The sequence below is a fragment of the Chanodichthys erythropterus genome, chromosome 20 (genome assembly GCF_024489055.1).
Source record: "Chanodichthys erythropterus isolate Z2021 chromosome 20, ASM2448905v1, whole genome shotgun sequence".
Taxonomy (NCBI): Eukaryota; Metazoa; Chordata; class Actinopteri; order Cypriniformes; family Xenocyprididae; genus Chanodichthys; species Chanodichthys erythropterus.
Genome location: NC_090240.1, coordinates 15963392 through 15988744, shown reverse-complemented (window position 1 = coordinate 15988744; position 25353 = coordinate 15963392). Strand labels below are relative to the sequence as shown.

Below are 25353 nucleotides of genomic sequence, written 5' to 3'. Positions count from 1 at the left end.
CTCCATCTGCCATTTTTCGCTGTTGTTCTTGCTTGCTTACCTTGTCTTTGCACAGATCCAGACGTTAATACTGCCTTTCCTTGTCTAATGCGTTGAATGGGCTGGCATTATGCAAATATTGGGGTCGTACATATTAATGATCCTGACTGTTACGCAACAGTCGGTGTTATGTTGAGATCCGAGTGTTTTCCGGAAGTCTTTTAAACAAATGAGATTTACATAAGAAGGAGGAAACAATGGAGTTTGAAACTCAATGTATGTCTTTTCCATGTACTGAACTCTTGTTATTCAACTATGCTGAGGTAAATTCAAATTCTGATTCTAGGGCACCTTTAAACAGCAGAATTCGTGATGAAAAATTACATTACCCATGATGCTGTACAGAAAATTCCACAAATCAGAGTCGAAAAAAGCAAAACACACCAAAATAGCTCTTTAGCTCCGCCCACTCACATGAAGCACTGCAAATGTGTGTATATATATATATATATATATATATATATATATATATATATATATATATATATATATATATATATATATATATATATATATGCATATTTTGCAATAAACTTAAAATATTTGTTTTTTATTTATATAATCCACATTTTTTAATTAGCAGTTTTTATTTCTTCATTGTTTATGCTGTTTGCAATGCTTCTTGGGAATGATCTCTCACGAACACCGTTAAGCACACACTACACAGTCTTGTACCTTTATATTTTTGTCAGATTTTCAATTTTTTTTTTGCTTCAAATCAAAGTTTGTAATGTTATGATTCACCTCGTAGCTGGTTGGCTTGGTTTATGGTTTATAATTCTTTAATGAAGACTTTTTTACAATCCCTATGGGAAAAATGAATGGAAAAAATACTTCCGGAACCAACACCGCAGAAAAAGTGGGCGGGCACTTTATAACGTTATTCTAACTTTTTTCTCAGAATTGCGAAAAAGAAAATTTTTTTTATAACTCACAGTCACAATTAAGTTTTTTATTATTCGATTTTTTATTCGGCGCCGGAAACAAGCTTCAATACCTCACTGACTTTCACTGGACAAAAAAAAAAAGTTCAAGTACTATAGGTTTGGAATGACATGAGGGTTAGTAAATGATGACTAAATTGTCTCTCTCTTTAAGAATGATACAAAAGCCACAACATTGTACTGTATTTTTGTGCTTGTGAGGAATTAAACCGCAGGAGAGCTGATGTGACTTACGGCTTGCTGCCAGAGAGCTGCTGCACCACAGAGCAGTCGTAGAAGGTGAAGCCTGCGGCCGCTACGGTGACGGTCCGGAAGCGCAGGGACAGTGTGACGGACACAGAATCTGTTATACAGGATAAACATGGGAGACGTCTGGGTCAAATGGCTAAACTGATATTATAGCACTGGAACAAAAACAAAGCAAGCATGAAATCAAAATGGACAATTCATATTTTTTTTTTAAGGATTTTAAATTATTTTCCGTGCCCATTATTATTTTTTAAATTCATGTAACCTAATCAAAATGACATCATCTCCCTCTTGCAGCAACAACTCTTCTCTGATAAAGTTTGCTGCCGTGAGGGCGGGACAACCTGTCACTCACATGAGATCCACCAATAGCAAACCACAACAATCCAACTATCCAATCAATTCCCAATGGACAAAATCAAGCCTTGCCTTACACTTTTTCTTCTCACTCTCATATGTGTCACAATAGGGAAGAAAAGTCTATTGCAACTTTCGTTTCATGCCGACTTTATCAGCCACAGCTTATTTCACCATTCATTTATTATTTCAGTGGAACGCTTCCACAAACCAACAGAGGAAGTCAGTGAAACCAGAACATGAGAACAAGTCCAGTGGATCATAGTGTTGTGCACACTACTGTTCAAAACGATGGAGTTGGCAAGATTTTTTAAAATGTTTTTGTAAGTCGTCTCTTAAGCTCCCCAAGTTGGTATTTATTTATTTGATCAAAAATGCAGTACAAACAGTAATACTGTAGAAAGTTATATAATAGAAAGGTAAAAAGAACAGCACTTATTTGAAATAGAAATCTTAAGGTGAGACACCCTGTGTGAATAGGGTAAAAAAATTAACTAATAGATATCACCATACTTCCCCAGTTGATTAATTACATTAAAAATTGCAAAATAAATTTGTATTACAAGTTTTCCAAAATGTTATGTTTAAATATGCAAATGAGGCATTACCTAATTAAATATGCGCTAATTTGCATACATTTCTAGAACATAAATCTGAATATTGGATGAAGTCAGGTTCAAAATTCTCATTTAATTTTTTTTGGACATATTAAATTAAAAGGTTTTTGGATATCTCTTTTCATCCCTCCATAAATCAGAATATACTATCAACAGCCAGAAAAAAAAAATTATTTACCATTTTTTTTTAGGAATAAAATGTTTATGTATAAAGTCCTGCAAATTATATATCAACAAATCCTTCTGTAAAAACCTTCAGAATATAGATAGGAATAAAACTGTAAAGTTTGGTGTATGTAAGTTCTGCTGAAGTGGAGATTTCTGACACTGAGCAGGAGAAAAAACTCATTTTGAGAAAATGGCCTTTAAAGATATTTACTGTAATTGAAATCTATAGATGCAAATAGATAAAGTGCTACAAAACATACACTTAATAGTGTATTTTGGATGTTTTCTTTCAACCTGTCTGAAAAAAACACTTTATGAAAAGCCAAAAAGCACAAAATCTCAAAATTGACAGGTGCCTGAAAAAACTGTGCTTTTGCCTGTAGTGTCTCCCCTTAACATAACATAATATTATTCATGTCTTTACTGTCACTTTTGACCAATATAATGATTCCTTAATGAATAAAAGTATCAATTTCTTAAAAAAATATCTTACCAACCCCAAACTTTTGAATGGTAGGCTAAGTCACTCTCAACTTTTTTTCTAACTGGATTGAAAATATATTAAATTGATTGTTTTTCTATGATTGACCTTTAAGTACCAAAGATTTCCGCACTCATAAAAGGGCCCACAAACAGGTTTCTAAACATGTAAACCAGTTTTCATAGCCAAACATCATTTGCATGTGGGTTGTCTTACCCTCTCGCTGTTGTACAGGTGGAAGTCTGTGGGCCTCAGGAGTGGCACAGGTGACTGTGGTGCCCTGGACTGAAGCAGCTGTTTCAGCCTCTTCAAAGAAACACGAGTACATGTCTCCCTCTAACAGACTGGGCAAACCCCGGACATCCACAGCGATCTAAAAAAAGAAACATTGGTCATGGTTGTAGTCTCAAAATCATTGTCCAGTAATTCATCAGAAAAGCATACCCTAAGGATTAGTTAAAGGATTAGTTCACTTTCAAATAAAATTTCTGATAATTTACTCACCCCCATGTCATCCAAGATGTTCATGTCTTTCTTTCTTCAGTCGAAAAGAAATGAAGGTTTTTGATGAAATCATTCCAGGATTATTCTCCTTATAGCGAACTTCAATGGGCACCAAACGGTTGAAGGTCAACATTACAGTTTCAGTGCAGCTTCAAAGAGCTTTAAACGATACCAGACGAGGAATAAGAGTCTTATCTAGAGAAACCATCGCTCATTTTCGGAAAAAATGTCTGGTATCGTTTAAAGCTCTTTGAAGCTGCACTGAAACTGTAATTTTGACCTTCAACTGTTTGGAGTCCATTGAAGTTCACTATAAGAAGAATAATCCTGGAATGTTTTCATCAAAAACCTTCTTTTCTTTTCGATTGAAGAAAGAAAGACATGAACATCTTGGATGACATGAGGGTGAGTAAATTATCAGGAAATTTTAGTTGAAAGTGGACTAATCTTGGAAATTTTGAATTTCTCACAACATCATAATTTATGATTGAATGATTTTCTACCAGTCTCTGTTCTCCAAGGCTGGCGTTATACTGGCTCAGTGACTCCACTCTCAAGCACTGCTGCTGCTCATCGAAACTCCACAGCCAATGACCTTCAACTGAGCCCAGCCTACAGTCTGAACGCATCCCACACCTGGAGGAGCGAGCAGATAAAAGAGAGACGGTAAGATACCGACAGATAGAGAGAAATAAACTGAAAACTGCAGACTTCAAAGTCGAAACTACAAGATGAAACTTACCGGCCGTCAAGAACACACCAACCACAGTAAGGGTCTTTCGCCGCCAGACAGGAAGTGCAATCAGTGTGCTTGTCACACTCTGCCACAGGCCTCTTCTCCACCTGACCACACGGCACAGCAGGAGAAATCACTGATTCACACATCACACAGTGATGACCCACCGCTTTCACTTCAGGCATATGGTTAGTGAGTCTGCTCATGACCAACATTAAATATGCACTTTTACATTTTTTTTTTTTTTTGTGGTGATTTTAATATATATACAGTACAGTCCAAAAGTTTGGAACCACTAAGATTTTTAATGTTTTTAAAAGAAGTTTCGTCTGCTCACCAAAGCTACATTTATTTAATTAAAAATACAGTAAAAAACAGTAATATTGTGAAATATTATTACAATTTAAAATAACTGTTTTCTATTTGAATATATTTGACAAAGTAATTTATTCCTGTGATCAAAGCTGAATTTTCAGCTTCATTACTCCAGTCTTCAGTGTCACATGATCCTTCAGAAATCATTCTAATATGATGATCTGCTGCTCAAGAAACATTTATGATTATTATCAATGTTGAAAACAGTTGTGTACTTTTTTTTTCAGGATTCCTTGATGAATAGAAAGTTCAAAAGAACAGCATTTATCTGAAATACAAAGCTTCTGTAGCATTATACACTACCGTTTAAAAGTTTGGGGTCAGTAAGAATTTTTATTTTTTTGAAAAGAAATTAAAGAAATGAATACTTTTATTCAGCAAGGATGCATTAAATAAATCAAAAGTGGCAGTAAAGACATTTATAATGTTAAAAAAGATTAGATTTCAGATAAACACTGTTCTTTTGAACTTTCTATTCATCAAATAATCCTGAAAAAAAAATATTGTACACAAATATTTTGTACAATTGAACACATTAAATGTTTCTTGAGCAGCAGATCAGCATATTAGAATGATTTCTGAAGGATCATGTGACACTGAAGACTGGAGTAATGATGCTGAAAATTCAGCTTTGCATCACAGGAATAAATTACTTTGTCAAATATATTTAAATAGTACACAGTTATTTTAAATTGTAATAATATTTCACAATATTACTGTTTTTACTGTATTTTTAATTAAATAAATGTAGCCTTGGTGAGCAGACGAAACTTCTTTTAAAAACATTAAAAATCTTAGTGGTTCCAATTTTTTTTAATTTTATTTAAACAACATTTTGAAAAATCAGGAAAAAAAATCTGTATATTGTCACTGTTAGACAGAAACCTTGTATCTCCATATTGAGTCATTTTATTTCATAAACCATTACTATGGGTCATCATTTACATCTGTTTGTGGGTTTTGCGAATATTTAACCAATAAAAAAGTATTAAAAAGAGCTTGTGATTGAACCTCGTAACTCCATTGGATCCTCAAACTGTCATAACTCCACTCTCCTCTATTGTGAATGAAGTGCCACACACATTTTGGACCATCTCTGCTCGTTTCTGCTTGGTGGTGAATAAAGAACTGGTTCTTTGAATAAATACAGTGTTTTCTTTATTTAAAAAATACTCTCTCTATATATAAATGCTAATGCTTTATGTATTTTAGGAGCGGAGAAAAGTGCCTTAGTCTAGCATTTATTGTCCAGTCATAGCCAATACTGTCTTAAATAGCCTGTGTATAGCAGCTTCGACATTAATAACATGAGGTTTGGCCAAATTACAGAAAAAAATGAATGCCCACAATGCTACAGCAAACTTTATAACCTGTTAGTTGGTGAAAACATAATGCAATGTACTGCCTCAGATGCCTCAGACAAAACACACATTTGAGCTTGATTTTGGTAAAATATTAATAATAATGACATGCAAATGTTTGACCATATATAAAGCCACAAAATCAACTTTGACAAGGCTGTTTAATTATTTAAAAAAAATAAATTTCCCGAAAAATAGAGTTTTTGGAGATACAAGGTATCTGCACATTATTGACAATATAACTATTTTCAACATACTTAATTTGCCTATAATTATTTTAGAGTTTCAGTTTTTTATGAGCACTTAATACTTTTAATATGTCACACTGGATGTTAACTAAAAGTTAATTTGAAAATGATAAAAAAACAGCAGCTAAAATATATTTCCATGTTATTTGCCAACTACACTGCCAGACAAAAGTCTGGGATCAGTAAACAAAACTGAAAAATTCTTATCGCACAGCTTTAATGAAGACCTACATTACATTACAATTTTAGAACAATTACATTTTTTTAAGGCATTTCTTATGCTCAAAAACCTATGATCAAAATACAGTAAAAACAGTAATATTGTGAAATATTATTACAATTTAAAAAGAACTGTTTTCTATTTTAATACATTTTAAAATGTAATTTATTCCTGTGATCAAAGCTGAATTTTCAGCATCAGATCAAGATTCAGTGTCACATGATCCTTCAGAAATCATTCTAATATGATGATTTGATGCTCAGTTATGATTAAATTATTATTGGTGCTCCATTATTAATTATGGTTCTTATTATTATCAATATTAAAACAGTTTTTGCTGATTATGGATTACTGTTTTACTGTATTTTTGATCAACAGAATGCAGCCTTGGTGAGTATAAGAGACGTTCAAGAGCCTTAAACCTTAAAATTTTTGCAATTATTCCAAACTTTTGAGCGGTAGTGTACTAACGGCGTGTTTTTTGAACTCACAGAATGGCTGGTCATGATGTAAATGTGTTTCTGAGTGGAGTCCAGTAGTAAGTCACTGTTGATGGCCAAACCAGGTTGGATGAGAAGGGTGGAGTAATTCTCCGCCTCCCCTGAGTTACTCAGGAACACCTATCATAAGATAAAAAGCACATTGAACACACCACGATGAAAAGTGATTTTCAATAAGTAACCTGACAATGGCTCCTCAAAACTTCCTCAAGGTTTAATTGCATATTTAGGCTTATGAAAGTACATCAATTGCAACAGGACACCTTAGAGACACGAGGAGAGCTGGATGCGGACAGGTCTAACTAAAAGTGCTGAAAGTGTCTGCTGAAAAGGTTTAGCGCTAGAGCACTTCTAAGTCTCATTAAAGGAAAAGGACGTACAAGGATCTGAGCGAGGTGCCTAATGCCTCTTGAATTCTATCACAACTGGGGTCGATTTCAGCAAACCAGATTAGAACAGTGAGAATCCCATCAGAAGAGCAGGTATCCTGCTTAAGAGTCTCAGACACCTTATACCAAGAGCTGCTCACGCACTCCGCCCATTCAGGTTTGCGTTTAACTGGATTTGCATTGACAAACTGTCGTCCACGGTCTACTGCAGGAGGAATCATGCATTGCAACATTATTGTATTATGCAAGACTGAATAGTTGTACATGCGAGTGTGTGTAGGCTTGGAGGAAATGTGTGTTTGTGAGAGAAAATACAAAATGTATATGCAATTCTTCAGTTAGGGGCACTTCAGCTGAAACAATGTGAAAAAGATAGGATGAAATATTATGTTCTTTTGTAAGAAATATGGACATATCAATATCTGATCTTCTTTCAAACAATTTCTATAGAGAAAGGGGTAATGTAATTGAACCAAAAACAATGGAATTTTAACCATGATATAATTTATATTTACCAAAAAATATACAAAGATGCCAAGTCCTACTGAGGAAAAAGTTAGGACACCCTATGCGCTAAAAGCTGGTATTGCCCCCTTTGTCTGAAATAACCTCAACAAGACGTTTCCAATAACTGTCTACAAGTCTATGATAGTGAGTTGGCCAGCCCAGCTGCAGCAAAGCAGCCCCAAACCATGACATTTCCACCCCCATGCTTCATAGTTGGTATGAAGTTCTTTTCTTCTGCTACTGGGTCCAAACAATTCAACTTTGGATTCAAGAACAGGGGGTGTAACCCCAACATCCTGGCCAAATTTGCCCATTGGCCTCTGTCCACCACAGCCTCCTAATCATCCCCATTTACTGATTGGCTTCATCACTCTGTCTCCTCTCCACCAATAAGCTGGTTTGTAGTGGGCATTCTGGTGCAGTATGGCTGCCGTCGCATCATCCATGTGGATGCTGCACATTGGTGGTGGTTGAGAATATTCCCCCTTTCATATGTAAAAGCGCTTTGAGCACCCAGAAAAGCGCTATGTAACAAATTACTATTATTTTTACACTTTGCAGAGCTTTTACATTCACAAACAGCTTTATTACACACTGCATGAAAAGCACAATACAACACTAATTCCGAAAATGTTGGGATGTTTTTTAAATTTGAATAAAATGAAATCTAAAAGACTTTCAAATCACATGAGCCAATATTTTATTCACAATAGAACATAGATAACATAAAATGTTTAAACTGAGAAATTTTACACTTTTATCTACTAAATGAGCTCATTTCAAATGTGATGCCTGCTACAGGTCTCAAAATAGTTGGGACGGGGGCATGTTTACCATGGTGTAGCATCTCCTCTTCTTTTCAAAACAGTTTGAAGATGTCTGGGCATTGAGATTATGAGTTTCTGGAGTCTTGGTGTTGAAATTTGGTCCCATTCTTGCCTGATATAGGTTTCCAGCTGCTGAAGAGTTTGTGGTCGTCTTTGACGTATTTTTCTCTACAGGTGAAAGATCTGGACTGCAGGCAGGCCAATTCAGCACCCGGACTCTTCTACGATGTGATTTCCAACAAGAATGTCAAATTTGGACTCGTCTGACCATAGAACACTCACTTTGAAACAGTCCATTTTAAATGAGGCTTGGCCCACAGGACACGACAGCACTTCTGGACCATGCTCACATATGGCTTCCTTTTTGCATGATAGAGCTTTAGTTGGCATCTGCAGATGGCACGGCGGATTGTGTTTACCGACAGTGGTTTAGTTGGCATCTGCAGATGGCACGGCGGATTGTGTTTACCGACACTGGTTTCTGGAAGTATTCCTGGGCCCATTTAGTAATGTCATTGACACAATCATGCCGATGAGTGATGCAGTGTCGTCTGAGAGCCTGAAGACCACGGACATCCAATAAAGGTCTTCGGCCTTGTCCCTTACGCACAGAGATTTCTCCAGTTTCTCTGAATCTTTTGATGATGTTATGCACTGTAGATGATGAGATTTGCAAAGCCTTTGCAATCTGATGTTGAAGAACATCTTTTTACGCACTCTTTCACAGCTCTGCCCATCTTTACTTCTGAGCGACTCTGCCTCTCCAAGACATCCTTTTATAGCTAATCATGTTACAGACCTGATATCAATTAACTTAATTAGTTGCTAGATGTTCTCCAAGCTGAATCTTTTCAACATTTCTTGCTTTTTCAGCCATTTGTTGCCCCGTCCCAACTTTTTTGAGACCTGTAGCAGGCATCACATTTGAAATGAGCTCATTTAGTGGATAAAAGTGTAAACTTTCTCAGTTTAAACATTTGTTATGTTATCTATGTTCTATTGTGAATAAAATATTGGCTCATGTGATTTGAAAGTCTTTTAGTTTTCATTTTATTCAAATTTTAAAAAAACGTTGCAACATTTCCGGAATTCGGGTTGTAGAAGCACTTTCGTAACCGACCTTATGCATATAGTGATGATGGCTATTCAAAAAAATGTGTCTAAATGAATCACTTGCCTTTCACGGCAAAAATGTCACACATGCTTGTGAACAATGACACTGACTTGCCAAAATGTGTCAAAGTAGCAGAAAACAGTGTTTGACTGTCAGAGGGAGATTTGGGTCATGTAATGTTGTCTAGAATTAACCAAACACTACGGTTTAACCTTTGACCATTGTGGGATGCAAATACAGTCAGCGCAAGGCCTAGACGTAACTTGGTCTGTGTTTAAATTTCAGCTCATGAGCCCTTTGAGTATACAAGCATTGTCAAAATGAGACCAAATGATCAGTGGTCTCTGAGCAATCGCAGTCCCTGCAAATACACACTGTTTTATATAATGTGGTTTGCGGTAAAGGCCGCTCAGCAGTCCGACTTAGGAAACACAAAAAAGCTTTAGTTATGCTGTTTCAGCACTATCTTGGCTATGACACATTCGCCCAGAAGGCAAAATCTCTTTCCTGCTTAAGTAGACAGATAATATTACCATATTAAGTGGACTAATATTTCCCTAGGGGTTTAAAAGGCATACTATAAATCATAAATATATTGTTTTAGAAATAACCAGTGAAAGAGCTCATTTTTATGTCACATACCTTATGCAAATTGCCTTTGGAGTCACCCAAGAAAACAATAGTATGCCCCTCCTTTACACTAACAGCAACAGCAGTTAGACGGGCGGATGGATTGTCCCATACGGCTTTGGCTTTAACTGGATCCCGGCTCGCCATTGGGCTCGGGGTGTGGTCCGAGCCACAGGGATAAGCGTTCAGGGTGTTCTGCAGGACACAAAAACAAGATTTCGTGACTTTGGTTTTGGCAAAACCGTTGTAGCATAATCCAGTTTCATGTTGTGTAATAATAAACTCTGCAAATCTCCCTTTTTTTTTGTACCATAAGGGTTTAGTTCTCAGACTATTGCCTCAAGGCTGTCAAATCCTCTTAGTTCAGAAAGCCAGATTAGATGAAGATTATCTTGGTCTCACACTAGGATGGCAAGGCTGCTCCTTTCTTTGAGACTAACGCTATCAAATCTGCTCCAGCGGTCTTTGATAAAATCTAGCTTGAATGTCATGCCATGTTCCCTCATTATTAGAAGTGAACTGTGATTCTGTTTGTGTACCAGAACATATGGGGATCAGGAAAATGTGTTTGAAAGTTTGAGGATTTGCAAGAATCATGTATTTGGGTGGTGGTTTTTGTCTCTGGATCAGTAACATCCTTCTTAATGTGATAATTCGCCCAAAAATTAAACATGAGTCATCATTTTTTTTCCCCTCATGTCCTTAAAACCCTATGATTTTCTTCTGTGGAACAAAAAGTGAGAGATTTTGAAGAATGTTCAAGCTGCTCTTTTCCAGTCAATGATGAAGACCAGTTAGGATTGACAAAAGTACTTACGAGATGGTACTGAAATTTTAAAAATGTGCATTTCCCCCTTAGCATTTTGAGCGCTGCTGAGCGGATTCTTAAACGCGTCTTATTGGCCATACACACGGGAGCATCTGAAAGCGTTAATATATCCACTAATAGATGGATCCGCTGATAGACGCCTGCTTTCAAACACTCCCGTGTGTATCTGTGTAAGCGCTCGCTGAAGATGTCTATTTGCAACATGTTTCTGAAGCGTTGATCATTGTAGTCAATCACAGACATATCTGTTGAGCGCATGAACACAATGGCCAATCAGAGGCGTTTATAACAACGTGAGGCTGAGTAAATGATGACAGAATTTAAAGTTTTATGTAAACTATCCTTTTTACAAGCAATTCTATTCATTCTAGAAGTCTTCTAGATATCTAACCCTCCTCGAACATGTCTGTCTCCTTCCTATCCCCTCTTCTAGCAGACATCATTAGTAGTTTAAGCTTGTGGGGTTTATTGATCCGAATAACCATGTTTAGGAGAGAGCAGGCCAGGTTCTGGATGCTGAATAGGCAAATACATGGAGGTCATGAAGAGGTTGTTTGCCTGTGAGCCCACATCCTTGAGGTCTTTGATTTGTCTAAAAGATCTTGTTAGGACTAATGCTTTGTAGGCCTGTCTTACGCTCATCAAAGAGTAAATCATAATTCACTCAGATCATGGCAGGCAGAATAGTATGAGCTAAAGCAATTTGCCTGAGAATTAATGAGGAGCAATGCATCTAAATTAGGATAAATGTTAGTTTGAACACACCGTTAGAGGAAAATGACACGGCCCAGTTCCCTAGAGTTACATTGTTGGCATCCTTTTCCCATTTTCCCATGCTTTTCAATCAAAGTTAAACTACTATGATGATTATGTGGGAACGGTTGACCTCAAAACCTATTTATATGGATAATTTATATGTATGATGTTTCATTGGGAAGAGAGTGAACTGCATCTGTCAGATGTTGCTGAAAAACAAACACTGTAAGACCGTGTCAGAATCAAGTGTGATGAACCAAATACATTTTTAGCATCAATTCAATTTTTGGCTTCTTCAAGGCTTTTCTAAACCTCTTATTTAAGCCTGGGTCATGAAGCGTTTAGGGTGCTATCAACAAATTGCAGAGCCATAGGCAAACAGTGTGAAAAAACTAAAATACACTTTTTACACTCTCGCCAGTTTAATTAGTCTACTAACAAAATCCAAAAGCATCATTTTACAGAATAAAATTATGTGAAAATTATGAAAATTGTGTACATCATTTCAACCATAATTTCATTCTTGCATTTAATAACATTCTGTGGTGCAAATGACACTTTTGAATAACATTTTTGGAATAAAATGTTTTTGTCTTGCTAAAGCTAATTTCAAAACTATTGGGCTGGGTGGTATGATTTTTTTTATTAACAAAGATAAAATAAAGTATACATAACTTTACTATGTTGTGATATATGTTGTTATCACAAAATAAAATACTCATATTGTGAAATAAGATTTTGGTCATATAGCCCAACCCTATCACCAACTAACATTTTATGGATCCTAAATACATGCAATTAAATAATATCTTTGCATTATTTTGCATAATTTAACCAAATTACAGCTTGTTGCTTACAGCTTTTGACCAAATTGTTTTATTCATTATATTACATGTCATATTTCATCTCAAGCATTGCATTGAAACTGTTGTCTCTTTTCTAACCAAGTACACTTATTGAAACAACTATATTAACAGGCAAAAATGTTCAGTTACACTTTATTTTACAGTGCCGTAGTTACATTGTAATTACCCAAATAAGTACTGAGTACTATTAATTAACTACAAGTACTTACTAGAGAGTTACAGTTAGGGTTAGGGCTTGGCTTAGGGTTAGCTACTTGTAATTATGCATAATTTACTGTTATTACTATAGTAAGTACATGTAGTAACATGTACTGTAACTACGGCACTGTAAAATAAAGTGTTACCAAATGTTCAGTGTTTGAAATTATGACAATTGTGGGACAGCTGTCATTATTTAGAATCAATAGAAATCTGTTACTACCGTTTAAAAGTTTGGGATCGGTAAGATATTTGATGTTTTTAAGACGTTTCGTTTGCTCACCGACAGTAATATTGCGAAATATTATTACTATTTAAAATAGCTGTTTTCTATTTTAATAAATATTTTAAAATGTAATTTATTCCTGTGATCAAAGCTGAATTTTCAGCATCATTACTCCAGTCTTCAGTGTCACATGATCCTTCAGAAATCATTCTGATATGATGCTTTGATGCTCAAGAAACTTTTATTGTGAAAAAAAAAACTGTATAAAATATTTGTGTACAATATTTTTTTTCAGGATTCACAAGAAAAGAAGTTCAAAAGAACAGCGTTTATTTGAAATATAATATTTTATAAAATTATAAATGTCTTTACTGTCACTTTTGATCGATTTAATGCATCCTTAATTTCTTCATTCATTTCTTTAATTTCTTTTTTTTTTAATAAAAATAAAAATTCTTACTGATCCAAACTTTTGAATGATAGTGTATAATGTTACAAAAGCTTTGTATTTCAGATAAATGCTGTTCTTATGAACTTTCTATTCATCAATGAATCCTGAAAAAAAGCAGCACACCTGTTTTCAACAGTGATAATAATCATAAATGTTTCTTGAGCATCAAATCATCATATTAGAATGATTTCTGAAGGATCATGTGACACTGAAGACTGAAGTAATGATGCTGAAAATTCAGCTTTTCCATCACAGGAATAAATTACTTTGTAAAATATATTTACAAAGTAAATTAAATAGTAATAATATTTCACAATATTACAGTTTTTACTGTATTTTCAATTAAATAAATACAGTCTTGGTGAGCTGACGAAAATTCTTTTAAAAACATTGAACGGTAGTGTATATAAATATAAAATGAAACATACGCACATATAAATCATTCACAATAAGATCTATAACATTCATTTTGAAAATAAAGAGAGTAGAATTTTCCTTTCAAGCCAACTTTAAAATTAGGAAAAGGTGATTTTTATTTTTGTTTCAATAATATTGTGTCATGACTCTATACTTGAAACTCTCTATCAATTTACTTACTGTGGGCAGGTTGGCACAGTTGGATTTAACGTCGTACTCAATGTATGCCACCGCGCTGCCGTTTTTCTCCCCATTCTGCGTGTAGCACAGGTCTCGTGTAGCATCAATAGCATGGTCCACTTCATCCAGAGAGTACACGCACAACGTCGATTCCTCACTGGGTCCATTAGCGGCACTAACCGCCGTCGAAAAAACTCCCATCAAAACTTGCGAGTTTCCAGATTCCTCACCACCCACTTGCGCCCCCTGAAGGAAATTGTAGTTCCTTCCGTTTGAGTGACACAGTAGCGGTACCTCAACGTAAGAGTAATACGCCTGATCGTCCAGACAAACCCGTGCCACATACGTACGATATTCCCTTGAGGCTTTCAGGTCGCGCCTATAGAATAAAAAGTAGACGTGGTTGCGTCGTGCAAAGGTTGCGACAAAATTGTGATCATACTCCGAGAGGCGTCCGGCAACGGCAAGTTTGGCAGTTTCCTCGTAGGAAAACACTGGCTCTGTCAAAAGTTGGCGAGTGGAGACCGGCGGGTGACTGCTGGTGTAGCCTCGGCCCACATACAGGACTGGATCCTTGTCTTGCGGTCGCACCACAAGCCCAACCGTTGATGCCGTAGGGTCGTTAGCCGCCACATACTGCGTATCTACAGGTCTCTCGGCAGAGAAGAGGACTTCCTTCACGTTGGCTAGGCTGCGTTTCTGGCAGGTGCCCTGGTGTACGCTGCCACAGGTGATGAGCTGGAGGGAGTATGGATCCACCAACAGGAGCTTGTTGTGGTTGCTAACGAGCCCAGCCTGAGGGCAGTTCTCCAGGGTTACCGGAGGCAGACAGTCCTTGCTGTCTCTCAGTGGGCCGGTTCTTTCATCCACTTCAAGACGGAGGCCATCAAGGCCAGCCAGCTGGAACAGATGGTCCCGAGCCCCCACGTAGACCGTTCCTACGTTGGGGTCAGGGTGCAATGCCAGGTGCTGGAAGACCGTGTTGTTGGAAGAGAAGCGAGAGTAACTGCTGTGGACCCCCAGAACACCCAGGATGAGGGACTGAAGCAGGGTCAAGATGAGGGCCATCCCACACTGCACTGCAAAAACACTGATCGCACAAAACATGAGTCAGTATTACAGCAGTATTAGCTCACAGCACAGTGCCAAACATAGTACAGTTAGTCAAAGACATAAGGATAACTTTATGCAAATTAATGATTATCAGGTTTTCAAGTTTCAATGGGACTGTCCCGTCCTGTTTGATGGTATCAAATAGATATGTACCACAGAATAATATTTCATATTATACCGCAATAATAAACTATAGTATAGAAACTGTATATAGATTTTTCATAGAATAATTACAATGGCCCATGAGCATGGTATTACCGTGGTAATTTTGTAAATATAGCATTTTTCTTTTGTTTTGTGACAAACTTCCAAAAAACTGAAAGCGTGGCAACAACAACAACAACAAACAACAACAACAACAGTATAATATTATTATTGTTTTATGTTTTTTTTTGGACATGGTTACCATGGTACTATAACCATGTTTATACACGTTTTTAAGTGTATAAAAGTTATACCATTTTTAAACAAGGTATTACTATGGTACAAACCCAAATAAACCAAAAACAAGGCATTGATGTGGTAAATATATAATAAAAAATATATAATAAAAATAAATAAATCAAAAACGAGGTATCAACATGGTATAATATTTACAAAAAACAAATAAACAAAACATGTCATGTTTTTATAAGTGCCTACATACATACTGTATAATTAAGTAGTCTTCTACATAAATGAATTATGATTTTGAACAAGACAACAAAAAGGCCTGTAAAAACAGCTATATTTAAGAACTATGATGGGAAAGTAAACCACATACCATTTGTCAGACATATAATGTTCGGGAGGCTGCTGTCCTCTTGGTTATCCAGTGGCATAGCACATGCCTGAGGAGACAGTCTGTGAGGGTAGAAAAACATGCCGATTAGCTCTTACACAGAGCGGCATTGAGCAATCTGAAGAGAGGAGGCTTAATGCCATTGTGGCTCATGGGAGACACAGCTGTTGAGCTGAGCAATGCTTCCCTGACAGGAAATTGGATGATATAGGCCCTAAGTCACCATCGAGGCCCTAATGCATTGCTCTGCAGTAACAGATTGGCAGAGATCCTGTACTCTGAGGAGGCAAACTGTCGATGATGTTTTATATGAATTAGATGTGATTAATAAGAGGCCATTATAGGGTAGTAGTCTCCACTTTCTTGAGGCTATTCAAGCTGACCTAAACAATCAATAAGATAAAAAGTGAAATAATGTGATTTGATGACTTGTGTTATAGCTCAGCTTCACCCCTGAATCACCATTTCCCTAAGTGGAGCACCTTTCTTTCATTACCCACATTCACTTGTCCACTACTGATCTTGTTCCCCAAGTCAGCATGGAATAAATGGGCACAGTTTAAAAGGCACAGTAGAGAGACACTTACAAAACTGACTGTGGGTCAAAGAATAAGATGATTACATGTTAGCCAGGTAAATGTCTCTGGTTTGGCTATTTCCTGCTAACAAATGATTTGTGTGATAGATTATTAACCTGGTAATAACTATGCTGCTACTTTGGAATATAGGTTACCAACTTCAAAAGTATTTTCTCTATTAAAAGACTAAAAGATAAAAGAAGGAATGGGAATCACAAAGAATTAAACAATCCTGATTCACGTTCCTTAATGGTTCCATTAACGATTCTTTTGCATTAACGTAAGTAGTATTTAGAAAGCAGAAATGCTTGGATCATTTCAATAATTAATGTAAATCAACAAAGAACAAAACGTGGTCACATTAATTGTTTTTATAAAATACAACTGACAAAAATCATAATGCATATCTTTATCCACACTTTGTCATATGAACAAGTCAGGAACTACATTAATTTAAATCTCATCATAAGTACAATATAAAACAGTCACTCATGGAGTTGGCAAATGACAAAATTAAGGACTTGTGGTTCAGGAAATGATTTTGCTCCAAGAGATTCATAAAGGTGATTCACTAAAAAAGTACCGGCTCATAAGAGTCATTTGCTTGGTAAGTTTGATTCCTGAGCAAAAGACTCTTACAAGAAAGTTATTTTTATTAATTACGCTGTGATTTTGATTCACTAAATTTAACCAGGTCATACAAGTCATTTGCTCAGTAAGTTTGATTCCTGAGCAAAAGAATCTTATGAGCAGGTTATTTTTATTAATTGCGCTGTATGTTTTTGATTCACTCAAAAGAACTGGATCATAAGAGTCATTCACTTGGTAAGTCTGATTCCTGAGCAAAAGACTTTTACAAGCAGGTTATTTTTATTTATTGCACTCTGTGTATTTGATTCGCTCAAAAGAACCAGCACATAAAAGTCATTAGCTGAAGAATCAGACTTCACTAGTCACGCTGTACGCTTTAGGTTCACTAAAAAGTAAGCGCTTATAAGAGAATAAGAAATGAGTATAAGTACTCAGCTGGTCATATGATTTCAACATGGCAGCCACCAAGAGAGGAGACCACCATTATGTAGAATAAAACACTTTTTTCTAGGCTAGTCATTTCATATTAAAGTACATAATTTTAGACACACAGTATATAATTTAAAACAGTGCAAAATATTACATCATTTAAAAAAAAAAAAGTACTGTTTATTTCTTTGTGTAAACCTTGTAAGAAAATGTTTTGTATGATGCACCACTAAAACAAGTACCACAACAGTTTGAAGATGAGGTGCTACAACCAGACGTTTGTATGGTAAATTGGTACTAACTAATGACAGACTTGTTAGCAACAGCATGCTAAAGCTAACAGAGTGAGTGCCTCTGCCAAGCCGTATAGACAAACGTCCAATTAATTCACTGTATTTCAAGTTAACAGAGAACGACTTGACCCCAACATAGTTACTATTAACCAAACCAAACAAATAAAAGTGCCCCAAGCTGACCTATTACCAGATTTTGGAGGTGTGTTCTTCCAAGAGGTCCTGTTGAGCATTTAGAAACCCCCCTCAACATTAGGTTGTACCCTGAAAAGCAGCACAGACAAAAGGTCTCAAAAAGAGCTCAACCTCCACAGTTAGCGAACAGAAAACCGAATAATAGAGGCTCGTTAGGCAGACTGCTTTTAAATCTTCACTAGAATAGACATGCAGGTGGTGTTGATTTAACACCAATGACAGTTAAGGCCAACACAATGCAGAATCTCCTCTTCACAGACCAGTCATAGAAAAAGAGGGGGAAGGAGGAAGCGAAAGAGAGAGAGAGAGAGAGAGCAAGGATTCCACACAAGAATGACAAGCACTTCACCCTGTATTAAAGGATAAAACTCTGAGCCGGCCCCTCCAAATCGTCCCTGGGCTGAAGGGAGTGTATTGTTTGGAAGTGTTCCCAGGGGCATAGATTGCTGCCGGGACCGGCAGGGCAACGTCAGGCCCGTGAGGCATGCCTCACACAGCAGCGCCAAGAGGAGACTGACCCCTCTGTCCCTCTGGGAGGGGTTGGCAGTGACCCCACATTTTTATGGCCCCTAACAGAATGTTACGCTGTCACGCCTCATTGGGCATGACAATGAACATGAAAAGTTGCCACTCTGGATGATTAAGAAAGCTATTTATCCATTTTGTGGGACAATGCGGCCTTTCAGCACGTAGAAAGAGGACTGAAACATAATTCACAGTGTATGAGACGTCTTTTCAAATATCAAACCGATGTCGTTAGCCTCTCTGCTAAAGGAGATTTGTCTGTAAAATATGGTGAATGGGTGTTGCGAACAATCCTTGGCTGTATTTCGGATTTTTCCAAGAAGGCGTGAGAACTGAAAGAGAAATGAGGGAGAGTAAGAGAGTGAAACAGTAGCTTGCTCATGAGAGAGAGAGTGTTATTAATAGAGCTCTTCAACAGAGGGGCATCGCAGCATACCCTGCATTCCAGACACTATTGTTGACCTTTCCATGGTCCTTCTTGCGTAGCCGGACTTTTCAATATCTGGATAATGGGTGTCCAACTTAGTTTAGTAGCCAAGAACTGCCCGCCTAGACAAGGAAAATGCATCAGATCTAAAATGACCAACCATGTGTTTTGATTTAAGTGGCGTTTAGAACACAGAGTAATTTGAAGTGATTGACAGTTCAGCGTGGGAAAGTCATTCAATTAAGTGCACAGCAGTGTCCATCCATGGATGGCTATACAGACAATTGTACCAAATTTTACTTGTACAGAGATATTACCCCACTAGATGTAGCAAACAGAACTGCAAAAATAATGATAGTTTGCAAACAAGCTTAAAGCTGCTACTAGGGCTGTACGATTTGGGAAATGTGTCATTGTTTACAAAATTGATCCAAGATCAGGTTCATGAGTTCACAGAGATCATTGCCCCCCTAGTGGCAAACCACTGAAATTTATAAACTGTTATGATGTCACAAAACCTCGTTTACTGAAATCACGTGACTTTGGCAGTTTGATACGGACTACGGATCACTGGTTCGAAACTAATGATTGGCAAAGGTTTTAAAGCTTCAAAGCATGTTTTGAAAGTGCCCATCACTTCTGACTAACAAGCAGTAAATCGTTGGTTCTTGCAGAAGCTTAAACGTGATGCGTAACACGAGAATGAACCTCATTGGTTCTTGCAGAAGCTCAAACGTGCTGCGTAACACGAGAATGAACCTCATTGGTTCTTGTAGAAGCTCAAATGTGCTACGTAACATGAGAATGAACCTCATTGGTTCTTGCAGAAGCTCAAACGTGCTGCGTAACACGAGAATGAACCTCATTGGTTCTTGCTGAAGGTCAAACGTGCTGTGTAACACGAGAATGAACCTCATTGGTTCTTGCTGAAGCTCAAACGTGCTGCGTAACACGAGAATGATCCTCATTGGTTCTTGTTGAAGGTCAAATGTGCTACGTAACACGAGAATGAACCTCATTGGTTCTTGCTGAAGGTCAAATGTGCTACGTAACACGAGAATGAACCTCATTGGTTCTTGCTGAAGGTCAAACGTGCTGCGTAACACGAGAATGAACCTCATTGGTTCTTGCTGAAGCTCAAACGTGCTGCGTAACACGAGAATGATCCTCATTGGTTCTTGCTGAAGCTCAAACTCGATGCGTAACAAGAGAATGAACCTCGTTGGTTCTTGCTGAAGCTCAAATGTGCTGCGTAACACGAGAATGATCCTCATTGGTTCTTGCTGAAGCTCAAACTCGATGCGTAACAAGAGAATGAACCTCATTGGTTCTTGCAGAAGCTCAAACGTGCTGCGTAACACGAGAATGATCCTCATTGGTTCTTGCTGAAGCTCAAACTCGATGCGTAACAAGAGAATGAACCTCGTTGGTTCTTGCTGAAGCTCAAATGTGATGCGTAACAAGAGAATGAACCTCGTTGGTTCTTGCTGAAGCTCAAATGTGCTGCGTAACACGAGAATGAACCTCATTGGTTCTTGCAGAAGCTCAAACGTGCTGCGTAACACGAGAATGATCCTCATTGGTTCTTGCTGAAGCTCAAATGTGATGCGTAACAAGAGAATGAACCTCGTTGGTTCTTGCTGAAGCTCAAATGTACTGCGTAACACGAGAATGAACCTCATTGGTTCTTGCAGAAGCTCAAACGTGCTGCGTAACACGAGAATGAACCTCATTGGTTCTTGCTGAAGGTCAAATGTGCTACGTAACACGAGAATGAACCTCATTGGTTCTTGCAGAAGCTCAAACGTGCTGCGTAACACGAGAATGAACCTCATTGGTTCTTGCTGAAGGTCAAACGTGCTGCGTAACACGAGAATGAACCTCATTGGTTCTTGCTGAAGCTCAAACGTGCTGCGTAACACGAGAATGATCCTCATTGGTTCTTGTTGAAGGTCAAATGTGCTACGTAACACGAGAATGAACCTCATTGGTTCTTGCTGAAGGTCAAATGTGCTGCGTAACACGAGAATGAACCTCATTGGTTCTTGCTGAAGCTCAAACGTGCTGCGTAACACGAGAATGATCCTCATTGGTTCTTGCTGAAGCTCAAACTCGATGCGTAACAAGAGAATGAACCTTGTTGGTTCTTGCTGAAGCTCAAATGTGCTACGTAACACGAGAATGAACCTCATTGGTTCTTGCAGAAGCTCAAACGTGCTGCGTAACACGAGAATGAACCTCATTGGTTCTTGCAGAAGCTCAAACGTGCTGCGTAACACGAGAATGAACCTCGTTGGTTCTTGCTGAAGCTCAAATGTGATGCGTAACAAGAGAATGAACCTCGTTGGTTCTTGCTGAAGCTCAAATGTGCTGTATAACACGAGAATGAACCTCATTGGTTCTTGCAGAAGCTCAAACGTGCTGCGTAACACGAGAATGATCCTCATTGGTTCTTGCTGAAGCTCAAATGTGTTGCGTAACACGAGAATGATCCTCATTGGTTCTTGCTGAAGCTCAAACTCGATGCGTAACACGAGAATGAACCTCATTGGTTCTTGCTGAAGCTCAAATGTGCTGCGTAACACGAGAATGAACCTCATTGGTTCTTGCTGAAGCTCAAACGTGTTGCGTAACACGAGAATGAACCTCATTGGTTCTTGCTGAAGCTCAAACGTGCTGCGTAACACGAGAATGAACCTCATTGGTTCTTACTGAAGCTCAAACTCGATGCGTAACAAGAGAATGAACCTCGTTGGTTCTTGCTGAAGCTCAAATGTGCTGCGTAACACGAGAATGAACCTCATTGGTTCTTGCTGAAGCTCAAACGTGCTGCGTAACACGAGAATGAACCTCATTGGTTCTTGCTGATGCTCAAACGTGCTGCGTAACACGAGAATGATCCTCATTGGTTCTTGTTGAAGGTCAAACGTGCTGCTTAACACGAGAATGAACCTCATTGGTTCTTGCTGAAGCTCAAACGTGCTGCGTAACACGAGAATGATCCTCATTGGTTCTTGTTGAAGGTCAAATGTGCTACGTAACACGAGAATGAACCTCATTGGTTCTTGCTGAAGCTCAAACGTGCTGCGTAACACGAGAATGATCCTCATTGGTTCTTGTTGAAGGTCAAATGTGCTACGTAACACGAGAATGATCCTCATTGGTTCTTGCTGAAGCTCAAACTCGATGCGTAACAAGAGAATGAACCTCATTGGTTCTTGCTGAAGCTCAAATGTGCTGCGTAACACGAGAATGAACCTTATTGGGTCTTGCAGAAGCTCAAACGTGCTGCGTAACACCAGAATGAACCTCATTGGTTCTTGCTGAAGCTCAAATGTGATGCGTAACACGAGAATGAACCTCATTGGTTCTTGCATGTCAAGCAAACATGCTTGAGCTTCTGTTTGCTATAACCGATGTGTGAGTTGATGAATGTTTATATGTGAATAAAAGCCTAAATTAAATCTGTTCAGGGTATAAAGTGAAAATTTGGACTAAACCACTCAATTCATATGGATTTAATTTAATTAAATTAATTTTGGGTGAACTAACCCTTTAACTTAGTTTTCATGCAACAGGGCCTAGGACTTCCCAGCAACCTGTCTGCAAAGATCAGCCATAAAAACAAATAAATTATCCATAGCAGCGTTACACTCAATCCCAGACTTCTGACAGAGTGTCCCACTTCCTTCAAGCAGATGAACTTCCCATGACAGCTGGACCCTCATCACTATAAATATCCCCATCCTAAACCACTGATGTCACAGTTGCAGATTGGGTGGAGACACGACCAAACTCACACAGCCAAGTCTACTGTTTCTCATCAGTCTCACTGTATCTGCCTGTGCCGTCGCTGTCATGCTGTGGTCTCTCTAAGTCTCTTTCACAAGCTCGCCTGTGCCCACAATTACCCTTGGCACAGAAACCAATGTGAGCAACTTTATTCGTGGCTCAATGTGCCAGTGTACTGACAGAAACGCCATGAGACCCTACAAATGCCACCTCACATCACAGAAAGCAACTACAGCATGAGAACAGAACCACATGTGAGAAAAATATTAACATAATTCATATCATCATGAGTTGTATTGCATGCTAAATGTGAAGTATGCAAAATTAGAAACTGTGCCCCAAATTGTAGAGTGGATTTTCAGAGTATGCACTCATGCATGCCATTTTGGGCTAATGTTACCCACAACCCCTTGCTCAAGATGCAATTTATGATTCAATGCTAGCTTCTGTAGAGAATACTTCTGGCCTGAATATGCAAATGAAGACAAATGCTTAGTCAACACATTGCAAGTGTGTGTGGTACTGTACTACAGGGGGCGATAGAGTTCAACTGACAGCTCTCCAACCCAGTGTTATTTTAGTATCATTCATATACTATTATATTATTTATTAACATTTTGAATTAGCTTTTATTTTTAAAAGCCAAGTTTTAGTAATTTTGCTGTGCTTTTGTCATTTTGATTAGTTTTGTTTTTTTAATATTTCTATTTAGATTTAATGTTTTATTTCAGTTTTAGAAATATTAGTACTTCAACTTCAACTTTTATTTATTTTTTTTATTATTTTATCTCAGTTAGTAACCAAGCCAACATTTGAATAAACATTGAATGAACTCTAGAATGCATAATGGGGGTCAAATTCTTCTGGCAGGGTGTAATTTTAGAAATGTTTTATCAATAAAAGGGTTATTGACGAATAAGTTTTTTAAAAGTGTCAAAAAATATAATGGAGATACAATTAATTTTGAAGTTTTATTAAGTGTTAACAATGAGATAATGTGGTTTTTATAATCAATTAACACTGCTTCTGTCATTTTTTTCAAGTCATTTAGTTGAACCAAAATTTCGGTTTTACCGAATAACACTTTTGGTTACGCTAAATGACGATATTTTCAAACAGTGCTAACAGGCTGATATCTAGCTAGCTAACAAAAGGACAATCAAACATTTTATATTTAGTACAAGTTTTTAAAATATTGCAACATTTTCCATGTTTTATAGCGGTTGTACCGAATGACCTGATGTTTCGGGACATGCGTATGATCAAGTGAAAACGTGAATTTTTCAAATATTTAAAAGAGACTTAGTTACTTTGCTTCAAGACCATGTGGTCCTTTGCAGGTGTCTGAATGATGTCATATCCTGTCACATGATATTGACTGCATGGATTGATCTAAAATGGTCCCTTTATATTGGTTATTCCGTATGACATCAATGAATTTCATTTTTCTGGACATTCTTTCTCATAACAAAGCAATGACTTCAACACATAATTTTAATACCATTTTGCACTATGTTGATATATGATGTTATAAAATCATGCCAGAATAAAAAACATATACATTTATTACATTTTAAGATATTTTAATCACAAATGAAATGGCTGTATTGGCCTTTGGACGGTTACACCAAATGACCTTTTGACACTTCAAAATCTTTAAAATACCTTTATATGTAGCAAAAAATAATTAAAAACTTTTGAATTTGATAAAAGAGATCTACTTGTACTATTTACATACTTTGGCTGTCATGTTTTTTTTTTATCATTATTAACATTTTATTAAAACCTTTTTTCTGACTCCATCAATGTCTTTTTTATATTTCATAATGTGGGGGGAAACAAAAAATACATTTCTGTATCACTACCCCAAGAAAAAATGACCCGCATTCATTCCCTATGGAATTTTGACTTGGCATAGTTTTTTTTTATATGTTTTTGTAAATAATATATTATTTATAATTTATATTTATTTGCTTGGAACTACGGATTACTCAAAAATCTGTTGTGTCTTTGCCTATGAGCCAAAAATAAATTTTTGAGTGAATTATCCCTTTAACTAATGTTAACAAATGAGACCTTACTGTAAAGTGTTGCAGTAAATCCTACATTAATTTTTTTTCAGTGTATGCAAATTGGGATTCAGTCTTTTTGAACAAGTCCTTCCCAAGTGATCAATAATGCAGAAGCACAACTGCAGATCTGAATCTTTATGTGGTGAAGTACTGAATGCTGGGCAGCACCACAATAGCAACTGACAGCAGCTGCCAAACAGAGCACCAAAAAACAGCTAGATGCTGATCAAGAAAGGAAGGAAGCGGAATCAGCGATTGAGAGTGAGGAAAAGAGGACATCTGCCAAGATTAATTACTGAAATTATATGTAATCATAATTAAACCGACTGCATTTCAGTATTTGGCAAGACATTACGGACTTGTGCATC

General features: G+C 37.3%; 1 protein-coding gene across 3 annotated transcripts in view; it reads right to left on the bottom strand.

Moving 5' to 3' along the window:
• plxnb1a (plexin b1a) overlaps positions 1–25353 on the bottom strand; it is a 101065-nt gene that overhangs the window by 30430 nt on the left and 45282 nt on the right. For 2 of the 3 annotated variants that reach the window (XM_067370808.1, XM_067370810.1), the window contains exons 1-7: positions 14190–15296; positions 10279–10461; positions 6791–6919; positions 4102–4202; positions 3863–3995; positions 3072–3228; positions 1218–1326 (exon numbers count right to left, since the gene is read on the bottom strand). In XM_067370808.1, the coding sequence (XP_067226909.1) occupies positions 1218–1326; positions 3072–3228; positions 3863–3995; positions 4102–4202; positions 6791–6919; positions 10279–10461; positions 14190–15296 (1919 nt within the window). Of the gene's footprint in view, positions 1–1217; positions 1327–3071; positions 3229–3862; positions 3996–4101; positions 4203–6790; positions 6920–10278; positions 10462–14189; positions 15297–16065; positions 16146–25353 lie in introns of those variants that run through there. The other variant, XM_067370809.1, reaches the window with a different exon arrangement.